The following is a 26535-nucleotide window of genomic DNA, read 5'->3' as shown; positions in this document are numbered from 1 at the left end:
GGTTTATGAAAAATCATTCATCGGAATTGGTGCATTCAATATTTAGCTCTGGTTCGACAGACGAGAAATCTGCAAGGAGAAGAAAATTATTCAAATGACAGAAAATAGATAATGTTTTGCATCAAATAATATTATAATAATCACTATAATGTGATGTGAGTAAGAATATTGTTTAAATTTAAACGCTTAGATAAAAAAGTATAAACGCAACAATACCACATTCTTTTCATATAAACTCATACATTTATCAAAAGATCAATACATAACTATTTTATCACGTTCACTATTGCGCACGCATATGGTGCGTGAAATCATTGTCAGTAGCCAGGCACCGAACGCTGCAGGTGCGTTCGTAGAAATCAATTACACCGCTTTTTTTAATTAATAATTTTAAATTGTTGTTGATCAACTTAATTTTTTTCACTTATCGAGAAAGTATATTAATAATCCACCCTAACCTTCTATCGACCCGCGTAATTTTCAGATCATATTCGAAATTTGTGAATATTTTAACACATAATTATGTCTTTTTTCGTGAGATGACTCATAAATCTTGATTCTATAAAGACTTCAAGACAACTAATGTCAATATAATTATGACCTTTACTGAACTTTTTAGCCCGAATTAGCATTGCACAGAAGGCACAGAGTAAGTACGACATTGTCGACATTAAATGTTGTATCAAGTCACAGAGAGAGTCACATAATTCACCAATACGATTTTTTGTTTTGTTTTTAATAAGCACTAATATGCTTATTATTACATTTTTTTTGTTTCCCTTTGTTTTATGTAAATTAAAAATTAGGCCCATAGAGAGTTGAATGTAATATAATTCCACTATTTTTGGAAAACTTATAAATAAAAAAAAGTAAATTAGTTCAAGCTTAAATAGATTTTGATAAAAAAAAATTAGTTGAGACGTCTTTCACATATTTTCGGCCCAAAAAATCAACCTATTAAAACCACCGGTCATATTTTTTAATTTAGAATGTATCATTCATGTTATAGTTGTTTCGTACTTATCACTAAACCATACCAAGTTGTTTCCGACTCTGCTTTCTGCCTTGATTTTTCCTAGGGTTTCTGGTTCTCTTGGGTGTTCTTGAAGGAGTGAGTAAGACTGCCCCATCTTCGGAACCCAATAAAGACTGGCGATAATAATTATAAGCATCCCATTGGGGTGCTTTAGGTGCATCGTTTGGAAGACTACGTCCCAATGCCTGTTTCAAATTTTGGAATCTGAAACCAATATACGATGATGATGGCGACATTTTGCAAATTAAACATGTTTAGTGTTTTTATAGATGAATGTATTACATATTAATAAACAAATTTCTAGTTTCTGACGCCAATTGAATTATGCATATTTTTAGTGCATACAATAGATTTAACTACTTGACTGATTTTTATATAATCGTGTTCAGTAGGATTGAAAATCGGACTAAGAGGTATTTTTATTGTTCCTAAGAGGTAAGAGTTTACCACTTAACATTTTCTGCATTTTTTGGAACATTTTTTTTTAAGCGCAATTAACAAAACACATACAACCCAAAATTTTCGCCCTTCACAAGCTCCTAATCTCTTAATAGTCATTATGGTTGATTGATTAATTTGATTTGATTTTTCATAATGCTAATAGAAATATATTGTAATAGTTATAATTATTACAATATATTTCTATTAGCATTATAAAAAATCAACTCAAATGCCGTACGGGAGTATTAAGTATACTTAATAAGTATTCATCCCGTAAGGCAACTGATCAGTTATCGCCTGCTTTGTAAACATGTCCATTAAATTTTTCTGAGCTTATAAGCTATTTACGATTTAAACTAAATTATCTAATAAAACTACGTGGTACTAATTACAAGCATCACTGAAGTTTCCTTTGACTTAAAAATTTATATTTGTATTGTCTGATCCAATATCTCATGCAATTATACGAATAATAAACTAGTTGGTATTGGTATTTTGCCTTGAGGCAAGTTACATGAACTTCTCGATATGTGTAAATAATCAACTTAATCAATAAAAAATAAATCAATTTATGAGTGATTAAAAGTATTACACTTTAACTCGAAGTATTTTTCAGAAGCAAATTTTCAAAAATCAATAATTTTTATAATTGAACCAGTTTCCGTAGGACTTTAGCAGTTTAGTATGTTCATTAAGACCAAGTACTCTATCGTTATACCAAGTAAATCGTCTAATTTTAATATTAACAAACATCAAAAAAACTACTCATTTTCTCAAACTTTGATGAATTTTTAAAACTAAACCACTTCTATAATTCTATAAGACCATGATATATAACGCCAAAAAAAATTTCGTAAAAATCCTTAACTTTTTTCAACAGTTTATTACAAGAAAACGGCTCGGTAGATTTTCACCTAAAACGTATGATTCCCAACTAATATCTTTCGAACAGTTTTTTAATTTTTTAAATCGATTCGGTAGTATGAGCTTAAATGTGGACGAAAAATTTACCACCTTTTTCCAAATTACCAAGAAACGGCTCGGTCGATCGTCACAAAACTGAGAAACGCTAGTCCTCATCGAGATATATCGAATGGCTTTTAAATTTTTGAAATTGGTTCAGCCGTTGATTTACGACAAAAAGTCTATTTACATACACACACACATACTTTCCAAAGGTCTCATTCGATTAAGAATGGCTTGAAACGTCGAGAAAACATAAAATTAGCGTATCGAATTTTTTGTTAAAAACATAAACTTCTCCTTCAGGATGTTAATATAAAATAAATTATGCTCTCTTTGAAAAAATCCAGTTTATTGAATCAATGATTAGCCATTGGGCAGTGTAATGCTCTTCAATAAAATGTCATCACTTTATGTACGTAAAATTAATTTATGCGCTTTATATTTTCAAACAACTCATGGAGCAGAATACCATGATCCTAAATATGTTAACTATACTGGTAAAAATAAAATGGAAAGTTTTAAGTGCATAGCTGAGTAAAATGCCAACGGCACTCTAAACACATGATACCAGTTGGTGATTAGTTAGTAATTAGTTGGTGGTCATTTGTACGAATTTGTCTGATGTCTAGAAAGCTAAAGAGATAATAAATTCGATTAGCGATTCGGTACCAGAAAACTAGCTGCGGACGATACATAAATTACCACTCATACCACCCCTTTAAATGAAAATGTAAACAATGTTAAATTTAACAGACCACACGCCATTCCACTATCTAATATAATATTCTGAGAAGCCAACATTTTAACCTGGTAATAAGCACACTGAAAAATAACTCTTACCCTATATAAACATAATTAACTCAGTAATAAATAACATACAGAATTACCTTTTCAACAAACAAAACGACCTCACCGACCATGAAAACCGTTTGAATCTCGAGTCATATGCTGGTATTATTTGTTTACCGTATGTAAAAGAATTGCATTTTTCGTGCAGAATGCTGTTTTAGCAATGTGGCCTTTTGTTGGCGTGTATTTTCAATATAACCCTTAGTTCCATTTTCACACAAATTAAATCTAAGTTTAATTCTGACCGCCTCAGGACCTTAGTATATCAGATTAATTGCTCTAATTGCGAACTTTTTTATATCGGAGAAATAAGCCAAAACTTGAGTATACGCTTTCATCAACCTAAAAATAACTAAAAAAATACTAAACAATTCAAGACATTCTTAACCGAACATATAAATAATTTAAATCATAGTATAGATTTTTTTCACCCAAAAATTTTACATTTTGAATAGAACGAAATTAAAAGAAGATATGCTGAGGGTTTGTTTTGCAATTGCATAACAACAGGGTCATAAACAAATGATTTGACAACATGGTCCAGAACAAAACAAACACGTGCTTCTTAAATAGCGTGTCAAAATTTCTTGAAAAATGACAAAAACTCACCGCTTTTTACATTTCTCGTAAAATTTGAACATATGTTAACAACTGCTTTGAAAAAATGTGATATTTCTATCTTAGACTCCGAATAGTCAATACATAGTTTCGACAACTTATTAAAAGTTATTGATGTTTATTTGTGTATTTTACCATGTTAATTTATAGAATTTCGGGTTTTGAAAAAATCAGATTAAATTCGTTTGGGGATTTTTGGTTCGAATATACCTGAATTCAGGATTAATCCATTAAATGAAATGTTCGCTTTTACAAAAAGGAATTAAGGTAAACGTACACTATTCCGGGATAGTACATTATTACGGGAGTTTTTCATTTTGATCGCAAAATAAGAAAACAGTCGGTGAATAATAATTTTAAACAATACCACATAAACTATAATTCGAATCTCATCAAATAAGCACGATTTTCCATTTTAAATATTAGTTTTTAAAACCATATAGAGCTTCTGAACGCATCAGTCATAACCCGATCGCCATTACGTACAGTCCTGTTGTTAGTTAGGTTAATGTGACGCTACAATTGCTTAAGATTTTTATGTGACACTGGTAAGCTTATTCAATATAAATTTGTGATATTATTGTTAAGAATTAATAAGTGATAAGTTTTATAGTTAAATCGAGCTAATATGTTTTAAGAAAGTGTCAATTTTGTGACTCCCGTAATTAAGTTCACACAATTGAGGCATTGAACGTAATTCCGTGAGTGTCACGCAATTAGGAAAAGTAGACCTGAATTATTGTAGTCTTTTATTCTCAATTATGCTTAAATTTAGTGGTGTTTTTGGTGTTACTAAGTTTGGTAATGACCACAGAATATTGTGACCTAATTACGGTATATGTTTTTTTTTTTATTTTTAACCCTAATAATTGAGTTTGAAATTACTACTCTTTAGCAAGAAAATATATGATTTTTTTACTTATTTCCATTATTCCCATATACATAAAATATGGTAGTAATGAGATAATCAGATGTTTCTTTTATTTCATCTACGTTAAATCATTTGTGTAATGTCAAAGCTTATAGAAATAGGGCAAAACCCGTAGTGCACTTGTTTTCTATCAATGACGCACGATATTTATAGAGCACGAATCACTAGTGTGCGGGTATGTGTGTATGTAAGCAGCGAATTAGGGACATATTCGTAAATACGGTAGTTAAATACGGTGTAAATGTATGCTTCGAGCGCTATCACGGAATAGTGTACAACGACTCCCGGCATTAAGTTCATGAACCGAATTTTATCACGGAATTAGAGACAAACGCGTGGTTCACCAAAATGCCGATTATTTCTATAAATGACGTTCTACGACGAAAAATCTTGTTTTATAATAATCTCAAAGGTCTAATTAATAAAATATAACAGATTTAGTTCGTCCACTTTCCTATTTTCTCTAAAATTCGTCTTTAAAGTCAAACGTTTCTTAACATCCCGTAATATGGTACGTTTACCTTACTGCATTATTGAAGGCATTATTGACATACATTTAATATAAGATTTAGATTTTTTGTTCGACGTTGAGACATATTTCTTGAATGTTAATATTTGCAGCCAATCGTTGAAATAAAAAAAACAATAAATAATGAACTATTTATTTATACGTTTCGGCACGGCCCGTGTGTCATCATTCAGTAATTTTTTTTAAATATTTATACAGTATAACACCAGGAAAAATATACACAAAAATTGGAACTAACATTATTGAAAAATAAAACATTATAAATTAAGTAAAAAAAAATATTATGTTTTATTTTTCAATAATGTTTGTTTCAATTTTTGTGATTGTTTTTCCTGGTGTTATACTGTATAAATATTTTAAAAAAATTACTGAATGGTGACACACCGTGTCGAAACGTACAAATAAATACTTCATTATTTATTGTTCTTAGAATAAATATTATTCATGCTTATTTGTATGGTTACTTGTAATATCTGAATATATATTTTGCAATAGTGCACTTTTCAAGTAATTTTAGATTAGTTTATTATTATTATTATTTTTATTCTTGAACTATTTCAAATGGTTTACTTAGATAAAGTATTATTCTTGACTGTATAATCAACCGAATAAAAGCAAGGATGTTATCTGAAACGCATAGATTTATATAAATATAAATTTTCAAATATAAATAAATATTAAATATTATGCACAAATAAATATAAAATTTCACCTACATATTTTTACCTACGTGATTTTGAAAATATATTTTTGTATTTTACGAAAAAAGGTATCGTTTCGAGTCATTTTATGACTATGGTCTCATAAAATTGGCAAAATATTCAGGTAAAATCTGGTTGCTCCGCTCTCCGCCAGAACTGCGGACATCATTTTAGCCGCCTGAACTATTAATTTTTATCATTTTACTACGGATCTACATAAAAATCTTCAAGCCAAGTGCTAATGATTCTTTTGTACTGTTAATTTTTTTATAATGCTTGTTGAAACATATAATAGGCGATGTCTTGCGAATTCGAAAATATTGCTCATGACATCATGTTTCATCTCTATTTTGTATCTGCCTCTTGCTCATTCCATAATAAATCTTCTGGTTGCTTCGATAATAAACTTCCTAATGGATGTCTTCCTTTAAGGTCGGCAACGATAGGTCTGAAGGGAATATTATGTTTGTGTATTTTGGGGAGGCCGTAGAGTTTGGGGTTGTAAGGATGTAGGTTTTTAAGTGTGAGTGAAACTTGTGGAGAAATTTGTTTGTTAGAGACTAAGTTATTAACAAATTTGTGTAAGGATCGGTTAATGCGATCGGTGGAATCTGAGTTTATGGGAGAATAAGTTTTTTTGTCTGAAACTAACTCTGAAATGTAGGTGGCCTTGTCTAAAATTACCGTGATGTTTTCCTTATCAGATTACAATGTTAGGATTTTCTTTAATGAATAACTTGCAAGCTTTAATATCTATGAGGAGTTGAAGGATTTGATAAAAGAGAGGAAATTTTTGCCAAAAGATGAGCGGGTATTAGTTTTAATTTCCGGATTTTTAATATTGTGTAGGCTTGACTCTAAGCTACTGAGCACTTTAATAAAATTCAGATTATGGCAATTGTTAGGGATGGCAAAGTTTGGACCTAGCGCAAAAATGTAGAGTAATCTTTCTGGTATATGAATATTAGATAGATTTTTTAACCATTTATTAATGAGTGTTTCGTTAAGGGTAATTTTTGTCGAGTGAATTTTGGATTGGTAAAGTTTGTTAAATTTATTAATGTAGGAGGTTTTTGATTTGTTATAAGCCTTATTAATACGAATCGATTCAAATTCAAAAAAAATTTCTAGAATCTCAGTTTCAACAGTGAAAGCTAACCAAGAGTAAGTTTTATCGATGGTGAGTCTCAGGTTATTGATATTACAAATGCAATTTTTTATTTCTAGTGAGAGAATATGTAGACTAAGTGAAGAAAACTTGTTATTAAGCGAATTGTTCAGATGAGAAAATTTTGCAAAGTTAAGACGATAAAATTTTGGTATGATACCTTCTTTTCTGCATCTAAGGAGGAAAATCTGTTTATTGATTTCAGAAGATAGTTTAAAATTTAATTTTGCTATTAGCTTAAACTGTGATGACTGTCAAAAATCTCTAAAAACATGTGTGTCGTCCAAATAAGCCTCGGAACACGCACAGTACAGAAGTCGTTGGCAGAAATTACTTAACTTTATTCACATTTTTGTTCAAATAAAACAATCATTTTTCTGTTTACATCATACAAAAAATTATAAAAAAATCATGGTGTTGACAAGTTAGTTGTATAAAAGTTAGTGCTAATTTCTAGTGTTGTGTACACTTCTCTAGATTTAACCTACCAACGTTAATGTAAGTTACTTATATTTTATATGTATTATCCATCTTCATAATTATTTTGTTTGCTTTACAAATATACGAGATTGCATATATATATATATATATATATATATATATATATATATATGTATATGTTTATATATGCGTGCATATATGTTTATTTATATATGTATATGTGAGCATGTATGTGCACATGTATATATATATATATATATATATATATATATATATATATACATATGTATTGTGTATGCATATGTATGTATATTTGTATATTTGTATGTATATATATATTTGTATATGTATATATGTATGTGAATATAATTATGTATATATATGTGTACGTATATATATGTATATGTATGTATATATGTGTATATGTATATGTATATGGGTACGTGTATAGCTATATTTACATAGATAGATATGAGTATATGTATTTTTCATACATGTACATGTACGTCGTGAATAAGCATGCAAGTTGCATATACATATATATATATATATATATATATATATATATATATATATATAAATAAGTCGATCACGAACCGATTTCGACAATTTTGCATTCGTTGGAAAGGTCTCGGGCTCCGCAAGGTTTATAGCTAAGAAAATTAGTGGTGCATGGCATCGTGCCCTAATGCAAATTGCTGGAACTTCACGCACCGTAATTAAAAATTCGAGAAATGAAAATAATCAACAATTGTTTTAAATAATTTCAAATAGATTATCTTCTATATATATAAAAATAAGTCGGGTTTCCTTCCTGACGAAATAACTCCAGAATGTTTCATTGAACTTTCATTTACTTAGAGAAGTTCAACTAAGAAACACTTCATTTTTGTAATCGTAATAAATTCGTTACTGTTGTATATTAAAATAAAATTTTTCCTTTTCAAATATAAAACAAACAAAAAATTTCTTCATCTTTCTCACGAAACCATCTGGTGGCAAAACGGAGTTCGTCGGGTTTGCTAGTATATATATATATATTAGGGTGGTCCTTAACAAGAACATTTTCGAATTTCTTTGCTCCCACGGGCGCAAAAGCTTCCAAATCAATAAAAAATGATTCTCTAATAGTATTATATCTTTATATAAACATTTAGATAGAGCGCACAATAATTTTTATATACAGTAAGTTTCATATATTTATTTCTAAAATGTGACATGAACTAAATTCGTGCGCCATCTGGCGCTTCACTCAAATATTATGATACATAAGAATATTTATTAACCTAAAATAATAAATATCTATTCATCATGGAATCAAGGTTAATTTTGCAGCAAAATATTTATTTAATTGGTGATATTAAGACTCAAATTATTATCTAGATTCGATGATGAATAGATATTATAGAACAGCCCACGTGGATTTAAGGGTTTATAAATATTATTATGTATCACAATATTTGAGTGACGCGACAGATGGCGCACGAATTTAGTTCATGTCACATTTTATAAATAAATATATGAAACTTACTGTATATAAAAATTATTGTGCGCTCTATCTAAATGTTTATATAAAGATATAATACTATTAGAGAATCATTTTTTATTGATTTGGAAGCTTTTGCGCCCGTGGGAGCAAAGAAATTCGAAAATGTTCTTGTTAAGGACCACCCTAATATATATATATATATATATATGTGTGTATATATATATATATATATATATATATTCAATAGATAAGTCCTGGATTTTTTCCTGGATATATATATATGTTTGCATGTATGTATGCATGTATGTATATATATATATATATATATATATATACATACATATATATACATACATATATATGTGTGTATGTATATATGTATATGTATATATGTATATGTGTATATATATGTATAGGCGTAGGTTTATATGAATATGTATATATGTATACTTATATAGTTATACCTATATTATTTGTCTTTTTTTATTTATTTAATATCTAGAAAGAAAAGGTAATAGAGAACCTTTTCTATCTTTTATATTTAATAGAGAACCTTTTCTATCTTTTATATTTGTTTGTTGTAAGTGTTGCTGTTTTGTTAATTTTCCTCTTATATTTATAGTTTATTATACCAATCCACATATATTATAATTACCTAGATATACTAATTTTTCATACTGTTTTTAGATCCATTGATGATGACATTAAATTGAATGTCGAAACGTTTGGAATTAAAGATTAATTTATAAATCTTTGCTTTTTATTCTTTGATGTATCGCCCACAGACTTACTCATATATAATATAATATATAATATATATATATATTAATATATTATATATATATAATATATATATATATTTATATATATATATATAATATTATTCAGACTCTTCAGTCAAGTTTATACTCACATACTTTTTTATCCGGCGCCAAAAGTTTGCCTGAAAATTCACTCAATATTTCTAAAAACGGCAACCGAATAGGAGGCTCTTTGTTGTTTCCAATTTTATCAACTGCAAACAAAATTCCAGCCTTGTGCAGCTCCAAAATTGCATCGCGATTTTTTGTTTTGTCAAGCCCCAACATTAGCGATAGATATCTGGCCAAAGTCTGAGTATAAAGAAAAGATTAGAAATATGATTATCTTACTTCGAGTAGTCATATAAAATTGTATACTCTGTAAATCATGCAAAAAATCAAACTAGAGTAGCTAGAGTCAACTTAAAAAAGGAGGTTTCATTTGAGAGGTTTAAAAATCATAATTTTTAATAGCTATCAGAAAACTTAAACAATATATCCCAAAGCTTAATGCCAAGTCGAAACGGGGGGTATAACATATATCGCAATTATATATAAAAATACACGTAGTTAGAATATTATGAGCTTTTAGGTGCAACCCAAGTCTTTAAAATAAACTGTGACCATTTTTTTGTTATTGTCGTTAATTTTCGTTATTTTTGTTAGTTTAAAGTTTGGTATGACGAGCAAGTTCCATCAATAGTTGGTGCATTTAATCAAGGTTAAATTTTAAAAAATTAATAGTAGAGAATAATAGACCCATAATAAAAAAATTCGAGAGTAAAAAATGAAAACCTAAAAATAACAGAAAACTTGCTAGTAGAGAATAATAGACCCATAATAAAAAAATTCGAGTAAAAAATGAAAACCTAAAAATAACAGAAAACTTGCTAGTGGAGCTAGTGGGGAAAATATGGAGCAAATTGTATATATGAGCAAAATGACACAATGGTCAATCACAATCCTGTCTGATCTTGAGCGTCATTGCCACAGTTCAGTCACAGTAATCAGTTCAAACGTCGAGCTTTCAGCCTTCAAGCCTTTAATTTTGAGGGTGGTTTTCTCATATTTTTGCGACTTATTTATTGTTATTTGTAATTTTTATATTAAATTAACGAACTTATCCATAAATAATCGAATTAATCAATAAAAATTCAATTTATTAATTTATGAGTGATTTATAAGTATGCCGAGATGCTGTAGGTCTTCATAATGTGAGTAACTATTGCAGATTATTCAATTCTGTACAAGAAGTTCTTATTAGACATTATTGAAAATTGAACACGCGCCTAATTCAGTTAGGAGTATGTTATGAATTTTACAAAAGATTCTTTGAATTCATTTTTATAATTGAAGCATGATCAGCAGTTACTCTATCGCTGCATCAAGTATCATTAAAATCGAGAATTTTTTTGAAAAAAATCAATATTTTTCAAATAACATTTAAATTTTCAAAATCAGTTCAGAATTCTTTGCTGAAACGTATCAATGATGCTGATCGTATCCAAACTTTTAAAGAAACTAACCAACGCTCACCAAGATTAATCAGTTCAGCCGTTTTTGAGAAAACGTCAGAGAAATATTTAATTTCTTTTAAATTCGTTTAAAATTAAAAGAATTGTCGTTGGACCGTAAAATTTTAGTATGTTTTATATAAACATGATATCTAATCATCTATCGCCAAAAAATGTTTCATAAATTTCGCCGACAGCTATTTATAAGAAAACAGTCCTATCGACCTTTACTAACAACTAATCAGCATCGATATCTTGCAAACAGTTTTTAAATTTGTTTATTTGTTAATATCGGTTCAGGATTGTAAGCTAATACTTGGACGAAAAATTTTACACTTTTTTGCTTGTTACAAATTAGCAAAAAAAGAGGTAATAATTATAAACCCTAGTCCTCATCGAAATATATCAAATGGCATTTAAATTTTTGAAATCTGTAATGCCGTTTTTGGGAAACGTCGATGCAATGTCAAAAATTGACACACATACACTTACACACACATATTTTGCAACTTGGTTTCATTCAAACTTATCCTTCCAGGAAGATAAGAATAAAAACTCCGCGTCGCTTTATGAAGTTTGTTAGCATAAATATTATATACTAGCTGACCCGGCAAACGTTATTTTGCTAAGAAGGTATACTCTAAACAATTTCTAGAGAATCAAAAAATTTCATACTTTAAGTGTATAAGGATGTGTTGTTTGAATGTTATAAACCCCATTAGTTTGTCTATATTTTATCAATACAATCAAACTGGAAGTTTTATACACTTTCTATAGAAAACATGGTATAATCCAATCCAAGTCATTTTTGGTCTTTCGACTTATATAGTAATTACAAATTCCATTTAATCGATTATTGATTACGTTTCAAGTTTTTCAGATTCTTTTTTGATTCAGGATTTCGCGTATAATTGTAAATAATACAACAACTGAGCTTATACAAAATTTTCAAATTTATGCGAGGAGAGAAAAGAGATAGAAAATGAATTGAGTATTTCTTTTTTGACCTGCTTTTTGAAAAGTTTCAAGTAACATTCAATGAATTCAAGTAAATTTAATAAAAAGTATATATGTAGCGCAGGGCAAGGCACAAAGGTCCAATTTGACTTTGAGCAAATATAAACTATATTATGAAAAGCAAACCAATTATATCACAACAAATAACACATTTCAAACGAAAAATTATCTGACTACGTTCAGTAAAACTGCTAGCTACTTCATCATTGTAGAAATGTGCTTTTTTCTGTCTTTAAAAAAATTGTTGTCTAGACCTTTTTACCCCATAGACAGGGTAACTTGGAAAGGCCAAGTGGCGAACAGGTTTAATGTCTTTTTTTAATTTTAAAGGTATTTTACAAAATAATTACACTTTTAACTAATGCTAAAAAAAACTACCATCGGAAGAAAATACTTTTATTATGGATTTTCAAAGATTACAGTTTATCTCCAGATAAACAAAGTCATAAGAATCAAGGTTATAACTGGTTATACATCTTTTTCCCTCTACTTTTCAATTCTTTGTTAAACAATGCTTAACTTTACTGGTTTTTGACACATCGCTGGTGGACCTTTTTAACCTCGGACCTTCATATATTACTATCTATTCTTCGATAAATTCTGCAAAATTATAACTGGGAAAATGTTATTCGGCAAAATGTTACTTTGATCGATACCAAATTTAGGTTTTGAATTTAAATAACATAAATAAAAAATAATATAACATAAAAAATGTTTTATAAATACCAATGAGTATATAATTATACAAATGAGATCTATCAGAGCATCGTAATATGCCAAAATGTGCATTTTCATATTAACATTTCAAAAAGATTGATATTTTGAGTTTTTAGTAACACTTGCGGCCCGTTTACTAACGTTTTTGTATATAAATAAAACTACGAACAAATCTACTTACTACAATTTAATCATAATTAAATAATATTTACGCAGAACATCATATTAAAAGTAATTAAACATCATCTGTCAAAAACGTTTGACATTTCACTAATTAGCCACCGTCCATTGTTTTATTCACGCTTCTATAAAAATTTTCATATTAAAAATGTAAAGTTTCTACGCAATTTTGAAATAATATCTCACTTTTCCGACCACCTACTGATTAGCACAAATTTTTCAAGACTAAGACTGGCCAAATCGGTTTAGCCGTTTTCGAGTTTTACTTGGACATTTGAAAGAGAGCTCCATTTTTATATATAAGATAATATTAATGATTTTATCATTACAAAAATTTATATTATACTGAATTAAGAAAATACATACCTTCAATTCTGCAAATTCTTTAACAGTTCCATCAAGTCGTTTATTATCACCAAGTGTAGTTTGCAAATCCGTATACATTTGTGACAAAGCCAACCACATGGTCAGAGTGCTGTTTATGAGGTTAAGCTGACGCATCCTGGCAACCAAATTCTTTATGATATCGCCATAGCATTTATTACACTATAAAAAATAATAATAATATTTATTCGAACCATCTTCTAAATAAATTATGAAATAAAAGAAATGTATTTACATAATATGAAGTAAACAACATTGATTTTATTTTTAAATCTGTACTGATAACCAAATTTAAACAATAAAAAAGTTGATAAATAATTAAATCGAATAAGAATTTTAAATGTGTGGTGTAAAAATGGTTCGATCACTATTGTACCATTTTACAATTATAATTACTTTACCTTTACATAATACTTTAGAACAAAGGCCGCATGATATCCTGGTATAATATTAAAACCTATAATTTTGCAAAACCGTTCCAAGACTTCACGACGTTTAGATATCTGGCTTGAATCTTTATCATGTCCCTCTAGAATAATTAAAAGCATAAAAATCAGTTACAATTAATATAATTTTGTTTTAATCATTACCTGTCAGATGTTTTGTGAAAACATACTCTTCCGTGAATTGGTTTATTGTTGATATAGTGTCCGAGTCGAGGGTTAAAACCAGATTGTGTACTATGTCGTTTGGATTGGTGCCTAATTCTGGGTTGAAATCCAAGGATAGATCGCAAATTGCAAGCACAGCCTAAAATATAAAAAGTGTTCCTAAAAAGAATAGTACTTAAATAAAAGGTTTGGTAGCGAAAGTAATAGCCGAAGAAAATGAGTCGGTTACAAGTCGAAGGATGAGCGCGGTGCAGTGCGCGAAATGTTTTATAGAATAGATTTTAGATATAATGTAAGCTAAAAGGATGTTATGAGGTGCAGCGCATCAGAATCTGTCCTCAAATTGAAAGTCAAATCAAAAAGATTACCCAAAGGTACAAAAATAAAATTGATGGACACCCCCCCAATGAGCTCGGAGCAAGTCTATATAATGTCACTCATCAAAAAAGGCTGAAGAGGACGGAATTATCACATGATTGCGACACACTGAGAATTGACACATTGATTGCATATCTTCATTGTTTTTCATTACATTCCTTTATTGTTTTTCTTTATCTAAACTGGGATAATTATAGATATATATATATATATATATATATATATATATATATGTTTATATAGTATTTATTATTTAAGTACTACATAGTAATCAGCAATTAGTAACAGAGCATATATCCAGACTAGAAAGAATTACTATTGGGTAATCTTTCTAAATAAACCATATGTTATAACTTACTAAATGTCTTCACTAAGACAGATTGTAATATGAATGGTAAATAAAAAAACTGAAAGTAGACTATTAATTAATATGTGATTAGTGTGTATGGACACGAGAGATATTGATGGACATGATTCTGTACAGATAAGTTTAAAATAAGGAATGTTTAGATTAAGAGTGTAAATATAAAATATTGTTTAATTAAGTCACGAACAATAGCCTACTCATTAGTAGTAGTTGTAATATTTAAATAGTCTTTCAGCAGTATGGAATAAAAGATAAAGGTAAAAGTAAATCAAATAAAACAAATTCAACTAATCCGCAACTAGCAATAAAATAATTCATAACAAATGGTAAAAAAGGGCCGTGTACTACTTTTCGTTGGTTTAACGATCAGATGATTAAATAAGCATAAATTCTTTTAGTAATCATTCTGGTCCACCTACGGCGGTAGTACTTACGATCTCGGCAATAAAATTTTATTGTTTAGTTCATCCGGGGTATTTTTTCTTTCGTCTCATCGGATTATTTGTTATTTATCGACTCTGGTTTTGGATTGTTCACGGAGATTCGGCATTCATTTTTTACGCGTTAGTTTAAATGTATTTTATTTTGTTGAAATATTTGTTACTATAGTAGTGTGTACAAATGATTGTTAGAACACTTAGAACTGTACGTAAGCGAAGATATTTCAAATGTTATTTTGTATATATAAATAGTATTGATTAGAGTTATAGGGTTTATATTAAGAATTATGGGTTTAATGCACGATTGTAAAGGCAATTCGCAAAATGTGCTGGCACGAAAATGAAAAATCGCGTGGTTCGAGTGATTATTAGAGATTTAATTTGTTTATAACGAAATGTTGTTTATAATATTTTTAAAATGCTGAATCTATTTTTTTGTGCACTTCTGATCGTTTTTTCTTCCATTCGCTCGGGTTTCTTTGTTTTTTATCAGGTTTTCAGGAAAGACTCTAGTTCGTCCAAATTAGATAGGTTTTTAATAGGGTTTATACAAAAACCGACATCTTAGAAAACCGGTTTTCGAATTTTAATTTTACTAAAAAACCGGTTTTAACCGGTTTTCGAATTTTATATAGAAAATAAATTTTTACTCGAATATTCTATAATTTATGCGCAAACTTAGTGTGATTTAGAGCAGTATTTGACTGAATTTATTTATTGTGCAATTTTATAGATAGTAAACAAAATTATCTTAATTTTAATTAGTAAAACTGAAAAATAATAGTTTATCTTGATTAAATAACTTTGAAAATAATTATTCGTTATTTATGCATTATTTTCACATATAAAAATGAAAATATATTTATAATAGTGAAAGAAAATTTTTCGAATAAATAAAAATAATACATTTTTCAATAAAAAAAAAATCATTGAATAAAAAAGATAAAAAATATTAAATACATGTTTATACATACTTGTTAATATCAACTTTAGTTTTAAAAACAATTAGGCTAAACTTTCATTTCTGTTCCGAGCAATTTTAATTAATCAATTGTAAACATTCTAATTGTATTCTGCTTAATAAAATATGATTTCAAAAAAATGAGAACGTCTATCGAATTGCTACTTAGACTTGTCATTTGTTTACTCACAAAATTTCTTTAAATAGAAAATATTCTCATACTTGCGACCAAATTATGCTTAATTGTTTTTAAAGCCTGATATAATAATACTAAGTTTTTTGTTCTTTAATTTGTGGCTTCAAGAAGAAGTCACACTGATTTAAATTATTATATACACTGGTATAAAAAAAACTAAATTAATATATAAAAAATCTTACTGGGAACCATTGCAGACTGATAAGATATCAAATGCTATTGAACCGATATGATTTCAAGAATCAAAACGCTTTCATCTATCTTTTATATTTGGCTATATTTGTCATTTTCCATTTATACAGTGAAAACCGACTTTTTTCACTAAAAACCCGGTTTTCGAATTCCATCATTTTCGCTAAAAAACCGGTTTTTGAAACCGGTTTTTGAAAACCGACAAACCCTAGTTTTTAAGTATAATTACAAAGATTTTAAGTTAGAATTAGTAAAACCAGATTACATATTTATTTTGAGTTATACATTTTAGTCTTAGTTATATTTTCGTATACGTTTGTGAGATTCGTTTGTTAAAAGAAAAAAATATTTTTCTTATAATATTGATTAATTTTCATTTACTTTGTAGATTTATTCGATTTCCTTTTTGTATAAAGTTAGACAAAAACTAATTTGTTTTACAAAGAATTTTTATTAATTGTTCAAAAGATTATATTTTAGAGATTTAGTTAAAATATGTATTTACAAAGATATCGCTTTTGTGTGTTTTTTTTTTTGTTGTTTTGAGATTTTGGTAAGTTTCTCGAAGATTTTGTAAAATATCGTATTGCAAGAGTACGCGAACCGTCGTATTTATTTTTATTTTCTAGGTCTTACAATTAGACATTTTAATTGACAGAAACTGCGAGAGAAAATTTGTATGTCGAGAACGCTTTAGTCAAAACAATAGAAAACGTGGAACTGAATTCGAGACGGTCCCGATTTTCGAAGGGTCGAACGTCTGAGATTTGCGACATTAGCCTCACCACGGCCCATGATTCGCTCGGATAGTAACAGCTACATACGTTCAAAAATTATTGTGAACCCCGGCAAAAAAAATGATTCCTACAAATTTTAAAACCTATCATCTTACAACTATCCTAATGTCTAACTTTCTAAAACCCTAAAAAATTATTTATAACTTATAAATTATTGCATTACACAAATGCATATCGCCTGTGATTCATCAATTTTTGAACGCATGTAGCGTTACTATCCGTGCAAATTTCTTTTTCATCTCATAATTTTTGTTGCAAAAACCATTTAAATTGTGGGAAATTATCATTTAGTAGTTAACCACAACCTGAACTGCTTGTACTTAGATTCGGATTTTAAGCTCCTATGTGACAATGTTTTCTGATATGCGTTTAAGTCGACCGAGGCATGTTTGGTAAGGTTTAATTAATTCGGACTTAGCCAACTCGAGTAAATTAAAATCAGACGAGCCCATTGACGTAACGGCAGACTACGATTCATCATGCCTATAGAGAAAATAGGAAAGAAACGAACTTGTAATAATATAGTGAATAGTTTGTTTTGTTTGTTTTCATTCAAATAAAATTTGTATGCTGTTTTTTAAATAATCTTTTTGTTTTCGGCGTAATTGTTTAGTTTTCGTAATAGTTTAATTAATTGAAATTTATTTGTTAGCGCATTAAAGTAAAAGATTAAGAAAAAGCACAAAATAGTAATTTTTAGTTTAAAATCGTTGGTTTCTTTTCTCTTTCATACATTCGTTAATACAGCAAGGATTCCGGCTACACGTATTCGGAAACTAAAGAAGTAATATTTTAGTAAGATTAAATTATTAGTAATTAATTAAGATTAGATAGGGAAAACTGTTAGACATATACATAGATGATATAGATAGATAAATGCGAATCCGATACACAACTATTATTCGGCTAAAGGAGCGTTCAAATGACGTAGGAAGACGAACGGCGAAGAGAAAAATGGGCATGGGGAGATGCTTAATTCTTAAGACAAAGCAATAGGAAAGACAAGGCAATAAGAAAAAGAGTTCGCGTAAGGTTCACATGCAACTGAAGTAAAACTTTTTTGCTATTGTACAAGATTGCATTTAAGTTGAAAATAAATACATATGGTAACACTCGTGATGCACACATTTATTAATGTCAACCATTAATATTATATATTTATATAATAATAAATAATAATAGCATTATTTATAATAGCATTAAAAATATTATTTGTAATTTAGGACTTGAACCTTCATTAGAGAAATGAAGTAATGTCTGATTGATACATTCTATAGTATTCGTTCACACAGTGGACAGATGTAATATAACAATCTTAAGTATTTTCATTAACACTAGCAATAAATAAACTTAATAAATGTCCAATATGAAGTATATCTGTATATAAATAATATATCAAGCTATTGTTGTGCTTGATCTCTTGCTTAGTATAATAAATCTGAATATCAATTATTTCTTATAAAAATATGCAACTTTGTAATACTTTATGTTCAGAATCAGTAAAATAAAATTGGAAGCTTTGACATTATGACATTAGAGTGAGAACAGTGACATATCATTGAAGCTCCAAATTCTTCTAGTTGTAATATGTGTCTTAACGAATGAAAGTCATTCGTAGCATTCCTGATGGTTGCTTTCTACCATTTTTTGACCAAGTTTTTAGAAATAATAACTAATCCATTAATACTGGTAACTATGTAGAATTATTGCAACATATAAAAATATGAGTTTTATTGTATTCATACAATATATCTTAAATCTCGTCAAACATATTACCTTGAGATTTGTGTATTGTAAGTGAACATCGGGCATTGTCACGTTATAACTTCCCAAACAAACATTAAATAATCCATCTGTATCGAAGACTGATTTTTTTTGGAATTGCTGAGAAATATTGACATAACCCATAAACATATCTGTAGCAATAGATATTGTTACAGCTCATATTATAATTTTCTTTAATATAATGGCTATTTTAACTGAGGGTTTTGAAAAATGATCAGTATCATTAATATTGTCAGCCCTCAAAATTATTATATTAGATTTTAACTTTAACCTTCTTCACTAATTTTATATATACATAGTCCTCATAAAAGAAAACATATAGACTTCCTCTAACCTTCCAAAAGTGTCTGAGATATAATTCTAACTATTTGGTATTGGTATTTTGCCTTGAGACAAGTTACATGAACTTCCCGATGTATGCAAATAATCGACTTAAGGGGGTTGTTCTTTTTTTTATACAAAACATGCAAGGTATTTGTTTTTGTTTTTCTCGAAATGTATTTATCATAAAGACATGCGGTTTAAACAAAAATTACAAAATTATAGAATATTAAAAAAAAAATATTTTTTTTGTTTCGCCGTCATTTTTTAACCAGGGGGCGCCAAAGTGGGCATTGCAAAATCGATCTCGTTTGCGGTGCCACAGATAAATCCGTTGCGCATCGCCTGAAACAAGAAAAAACGAAACTACGTTGAAGAAGAAGTTTGAATCCAGTCCCCCTACCAAAATGAAAGAAAAAAGCAAGAAGGAAAAAAATGGCAGCTACTTAAAAAAAAGTGTCCAAAAAGGCCTTTGTTTTGGGACGAGAAGGTTCGCAAATTTTTTTTGCATAATGTTATCAAGTTGTTTGAGGTAGGGGGACTAGAATTGCAGTGGTTAACAAATTAAAAAAAAAGCAAATCGATCCGACTTGTAGTTTTTTTTTAATTTGTGGCACCGCATTGAAAAAAGTCAATTTGAGAAAAACGTATTTAAAGTTTTCAATATAATGTACTAAATACACCATTTAATTTAATGTACGAAATACACCATGGCGTTCAAAGATGCTGACACATTAAAAAGGTTATGCGCATGAGGTATTATAATGAAAAAAAGGCAGCTGGCATACAATAGCTCGCGGAACGATAAAAAAACGCTTTCAGAGGGTCATACGTATAGAGGGGATTTATTACATATAATTGAAAACGAACGAACACGTTAACTCGGAGTATTTTCTAAAAGCAAATTTTCACAACTCAATAATTTTTATAATTGAACCAGTTTCCGTAGAATTTTAATGGCTAATGTTAGAATTTTAATTTTAACAAAAGTCAAAAAACTACTCATTTTCTCAAACTTAGATGAATTTTTAAAATTAAACTATTTGTCGTAAGACCGTAATATTTCAGTAAGTTCTATAAGACCATGATATATATTGCAAAAAAAAATCCATAAAAATCGGCTTACATTTTTTTTCAACAGTTAATTACAAGAAAACGGCTTGGTAGATTTTCACCTAAAACTAATCAGTACCATTCCCAACTAGTATCTTTCGAACAGTTTTTGTTTTTTTTAAATCGATTAGGTAGAATGAGTTTAAATGTGGACGAAAAGTTTACCACTTTTTTTCAAATTACAAAGAAACGGCTCGGCAGATCGTCTCACAAAACTGACAAACTATAGTCCTCATTGAGATACATCAAGTGGTTTTTAAATTTTTGAAAACGGTTCAGGCTTTTTTGAGAAAACGTCGATCAAAGGCCTAGTTTTGATAAATGCCAAAAAACGATACTAATTTTTGTAAACTTTTAAGAATTTTTAAAATTAAACGATTTGTCGTAGGTCCGTAATATTTTAGTATGTGATAACTACCGTAAAAAAATCATAAAAATCGTCGAATTTTTTTTTTTAACTTTATTACAAGAAAACGGCCCAACCCATCTTTACCAAAAACTAATCAGCACGATTCCCAACCAATATCTATCGAACGGTTTTTGAATTTTAAAAATCGATTCAAAATTGCGCGCTAAAATGTGGACGAATTTTTTTTCACTTCTCTGCGATTTGCAAAGAAACGGCCCGGCCGATCGGCTTTTGAATTTTTAAAATTGGTCCAGCGGTTTTTGAGACAACGTCAATTTACGGCAAAAAATCTGTTCACATAAATCAAATTTGGTCTTATTCGATTCAAAATGGCTTGAAACGTCGAGAAAACATAAAATTAGTGAATCGGATTTTTTAATGAAAATATAAACTTTTCCTTCGGGAAGTTAAAAAAGTTCTATCTTCTTTATATATCGGCTTTTTATATATCTCTATAAAAATGCAGATATTTTCCAGTATCTATTTTGCCTATAAAAATAATTTCCATTTTAATAACCTCAAAAATTCTTATTTTAAACATAAAATAAAATATATATTCTAATAATAAATATTCTAATTTCTATTCGCATCTCGCTTATGGAATACAATTCTGGCTATTCTCATCATCCTTAAAGGATATATTCAAAATACAGAAAAGAGCATTAAGAATAATTTTTTCCCTCAGTTCCTTGTCCTCATGTAGGAATCTTTTCCGACAATTTAACATTCTCACTGTTCCCTGTATATTTTTGCTAATTACGGTGTCATTCATAAAGAATAATCCTGAACGCTTCAACCTATCCTCCATGTTGAATACCTATTATAAAACAAGAAATTTGACTATAAAAGGACCAACTTTTAAACTGTACAGCTATTTAATCTACTCCCACTACATATTAGGAAACTGAATGATCGTCAATTTCATAATACTATTGTTAAACTTTCAAAAGCTCAAAGTTTCTACGATACTTCTGAGTTTGCCAATTTCGATATCAAACGTTATTTTGAAAATGAAATGCCTACTGATAATAATTGATATTTTGTTTTCCAACAGTTACAATTTTTTTCCCTTTTCAATACTTTTTCTAATTTTTACCCTAAATTATTTTAACATTTTCCTACTTTAAGTATTTAATCATTACAATTATTTTCATATTATATATTCTTTTTTGATACTGGTATTAATTTTTATTTTCCAGATATGTGACTCAAATAAAAATTGCATAACGGATATTTAAAGGATTTTTTTTTACCATAAGAAGACTCTCAAGATCTACAACAATTATACTATTTGAATTTTATTACTTTTTTTTTCTTCAAGTTATTGTATTAGATATTACTAATGTTAGGCTTAATATTGTTTAATAGTTGTATTTTACTGTAATTAATTCAATTAAGATAATTTATTTTCTGTAATTAAAAAAATACGCTCTACTCGATGCTAATAAAATATATTACAATATAGTAACCACAAATAATATAATTTACTTTAATAAACTTACACGGCACAGATTTTTCATATGTTTATTATTTTCACTATAATTATGAAATTTCATCGAGAGGGAATGACGAATCATTGTCACTCGAGCGCAACGGTCTTCTAACAGTTAAAAAGTTAGAAAAGCTGTTAATAAGAATATTATCAGATAGTGTATTTTTTTTCTTATATAAATGATAGTGCTAAGTGTAGATAAGTTCATGTTTATTTTCTGAGTGTTTTCATGTTAGTAGCCGTTATTATGTTTGATAATTTTAATCTTCTAACAGTTGTTTGGTAGTGGTAGTAATAGCCTAAGGGTATGAGTCGGTTACAAGTCGAAGAGATGAGCGCGGTGCAGTGCGCAAAATGTTTTATAGAATAGATTTTGGTAATAATGTAAGCTAAAAAGAAGATTATGAGGGGCAGCGCATCGAAAGCTATCCCCAAACCGAAAATAGAATATCAAATCATTAATAAGTGATATAATGTGTAATGTGAATCGGGATTCCAAAGTATGGACACGATAGACATTGATGGACATGATTCTGTACAGATAAGTTTAAAACAAGGAATGGATTAAGAATGTAATAAATATGTGTGTAAATATAAAATATTGTTTAATTAAGTCACGAACAAAAGCCTCTCATTAGTAGTAGTTATAATATTTAAATAGTCTTTCATATAGTTCCGAAACGTAAAAAATCTAAATCTTATATATATATAATATATAATAATATATTTTTGTAGAGTTCGAACAGAATCCAAAAATATAGGAGTCTTGTCGAACTCTACAAAAATATAGACAAATAAGACTCTACCATAATAGAGAGATATAGATAATATATACAGATATATAGATAAGAGAGATTCATATATACTAGCTATATATCTATATATATATAAGAGTATAATATTATATATATATATATATATTATATATATATATAGATATATATATATATATATATATATATATATGATATATATATATCTATATTATATTACTATTAACAAAGCCTAATAATCGGGCATAACATCAATAAAAAACATGAATTTCTTTCAGTGGAAACTAAAAATAAAATTAAAAACTAAAACAATTGAATTGGAGTGAAAAGAAAAAATAAAATAGTAAATAGTACTTACAATTAGTTAATCTTAGTGTTAAACTAAAAATTTTAATAATCCATGGTATCAGAATATGGTAATGCACTACACTATGTATTATAAACATTAAATTACACAATAATTTCACAAAATACTAATTTTAAACAATCACAAATGGATAGTGTGTTATTTGTACACTGCTTGAATATATAATGCAGAAAGACATAAAAAATATTTTTACCAAGATTCTACACATTTGCAAAGAATTGCAAATTCTTTACGCGACGCTTTTATTGTTTTGTAAGAAATTTGGAAATGTTATCTGAATAAAAGAGATTTGTGTCGCACAGCGTGTTAAGTTCATTCCGTTTATTTATTGTCTTATTGTTATAAATAGTTAAAAAGATCCTTCTATAATTCTTCGTTTAAATAAATTTTGTTCGAATTGTAGTACAGTCGGGTTAGAAAAGTCCATATTGTGTTTTAAAGTATAAATATGGTCTGCAAGTACAGTTTTGAATTGTCTCGGATTTTTTGAATTGTTTTTATGTTGTTTTAACCATATTTATACTTTAAAACACAATATGGACTTTTCTAACCCGACTGTACTACAATTCAAACAAAATTTATTTAAACGAAGAATTATTAACGTAACGTTTGTCGTTATATAATATTGTTACGGTTATTGGTGAGTACCCACACACAGATGTAAAATAACTCATAACTACCCCTCTCCTTATATGCGTATAGAACCATCTCTGAGTGTGTCAGAAGGCCCGCGGGGTTGACAGTCTTGAAGTAGTTGTTGTCAGGGGTGTGAGTTGTCTGCAGGGCTTCAGAGTCGGCAAGCATGCGGGCAAGCATGCGGTCCAAAAGTGTTAAAAATGTTTTAATGTAAGCCTAGAGGACGTCATAGGGGGACAGCGTTTCGGAAGCTGTCCCCAAACCGAAAGTACACTTTGTATAGTTTGTATAGTTTATAGGAGTGAAGTATGTAACTATAGTGTGTGAAGTGAATCGGGCCAGATGCTTGGACATGTAATGGATACTGGTTGCGCCGTGGTTAAAGATAAGGTTAGAATAAGTTGCATGTTAGAATAAGAAAAATTTTAGAATAAGTGATTGTTATGTGTAAATAGGTTAGTTATAATTAAGTCGCGAACAAACGCCTTTTCATTAGTACTATTTAAAGTAATCAGTCTCTACAGGATCGCGACATCACGGTAAAGTTGTAGAAAGATCGCGAATAATAACAATAATAACAAATTAAAGCATGATTAACGAGAATAGTAACAAATGAAAGGGGAATTCATAACAATATTATTTATAATTATTACAAATGGGTGGATATCCCTAACATATATATATATATATATATATATATATATATATTAATTTTTGCTCAACTTACCGCACGACACATATCGTCATCATCGACATTGCAAATAATGCCATTGCAAACTACAACGTATCCTTCCAAATTTAATTTAAGTTTTTCGGCTCGTTCAATATCGTTCTTTGATTTTAGATCTTGCAATTCCCAAGCAAGATAGGCTCCGCAGGCATATAAACAATAAATCGCTCCCTAAAGCAATAATTCACTAGTTAATCATATAATAAACTAAACTAATTATGTTAAGCATCACATGGCATTTAAGTTTATATTTGAAATGATAAAATACGAATAATGAAAGTTATACTATTTATAAAAATATATTTGAAAACATATTTAATGTTCTTTGAATATCTTATTACAGTACGGAAAGTTCCAGCAATTTGCCTTAAAGCACAATGAGATTCGCAACTAGCTTTTTTTGTATTTGATTTTTTTTTTATTTAGGTAAAAAATAAATACACGTGATAATTTGTTTCTTTTGTCAACCCCTTTTAAGCCTAACAAAATCATTCTGACAAATTGTCAAGATCAGTTAAAGATTTTTTTGCAAAAGTGTGGATGAAATTTTTTGCACTTTTCTACACTAGTTCTCAAAACACTGCTGGGCCAATCATCTCAGAAAATAGTCATTACCTTTTTTGAGTCTGTGCAGCCTTTTTTGAGAAAACATAGATGTATGGTCAAATTTTCGTTCAGATACACATATACATACATTTTCTAATTTTGTTCTCAAATGTTTCAGAAGACTTAAAATGTGGAGAAACTCAAAATTAGCAAATCGGACATTTTAAAGAAAACAAACTTCTTCGAAATTGAAAATGCTTCGAAAAGAAAAACAATATCATTCACTATTTAGAAATTAATTAATAATTTTGAATCATATATTGTAATTAACAAACCTCAATAGGAAAGCTATTGCCTACGATACCATTCCGAAAGGCGTTTATTTCTTCTGAAAAATGAGGCCATAAATTCAAATAATTCAGATTGTGCAACTTATAAAATATGCAAATTTTCTTCACGGAATTACAACGGAAGGACTATCCTCGTTCATGGACATCTCAGTTTCCGAATCGACTTCCTAAATATGATAAAAGAAAATGATCTAGTAAACACAATGATAATAATGATAATAATAAAAATAAATGTAATTTTATTACACTTTTAATAAGTCTAAAAAATAACTTAACAATAATTTGTAAAA

At 28.6% G+C, this 26535-nt stretch overlaps 1 protein-coding gene across 1 annotated transcript; it reads right to left on the bottom strand.

Moving 5' to 3' along the window:
• LOC113364008 (cohesin subunit SA-1-like) lies at positions 1-26344 on the bottom strand. Its single transcript, XM_026606468.1, has 8 exons — positions 26231-26344; positions 25347-25520; positions 14372-14531; positions 14183-14310; positions 13764-13943; positions 10087-10281; positions 1038-1240; positions 1-69 (listed from the first exon to the last, which is right to left on the bottom strand). Exons 2-7 carry the CDS (start codon positions 25356-25358, stop codon positions 1208-1210), a joined length of 708 nt encoding a protein of 235 aa, XP_026462253.1. The 5' UTR covers positions 25359-25520; positions 26231-26344; the 3' UTR covers positions 1-69; positions 1038-1207.
• Between the last annotated feature and the right edge of the window lie 191 nt (positions 26345-26535).

Source organism: Ctenocephalides felis, unplaced genomic scaffold (genome assembly GCF_003426905.1).
Source record: "Ctenocephalides felis isolate EL2017-DRISC unplaced genomic scaffold, ASM342690v1 CF-g0.4_SCAFFOLD_00845, whole genome shotgun sequence".
NCBI classification, from domain to species: domain Eukaryota; kingdom Metazoa; phylum Arthropoda; class Insecta; order Siphonaptera; family Pulicidae; genus Ctenocephalides; species Ctenocephalides felis.
Note: the sequence above shows the minus strand (reverse complement) of the source record. Positions and strands in the feature narration are given on the sequence as shown.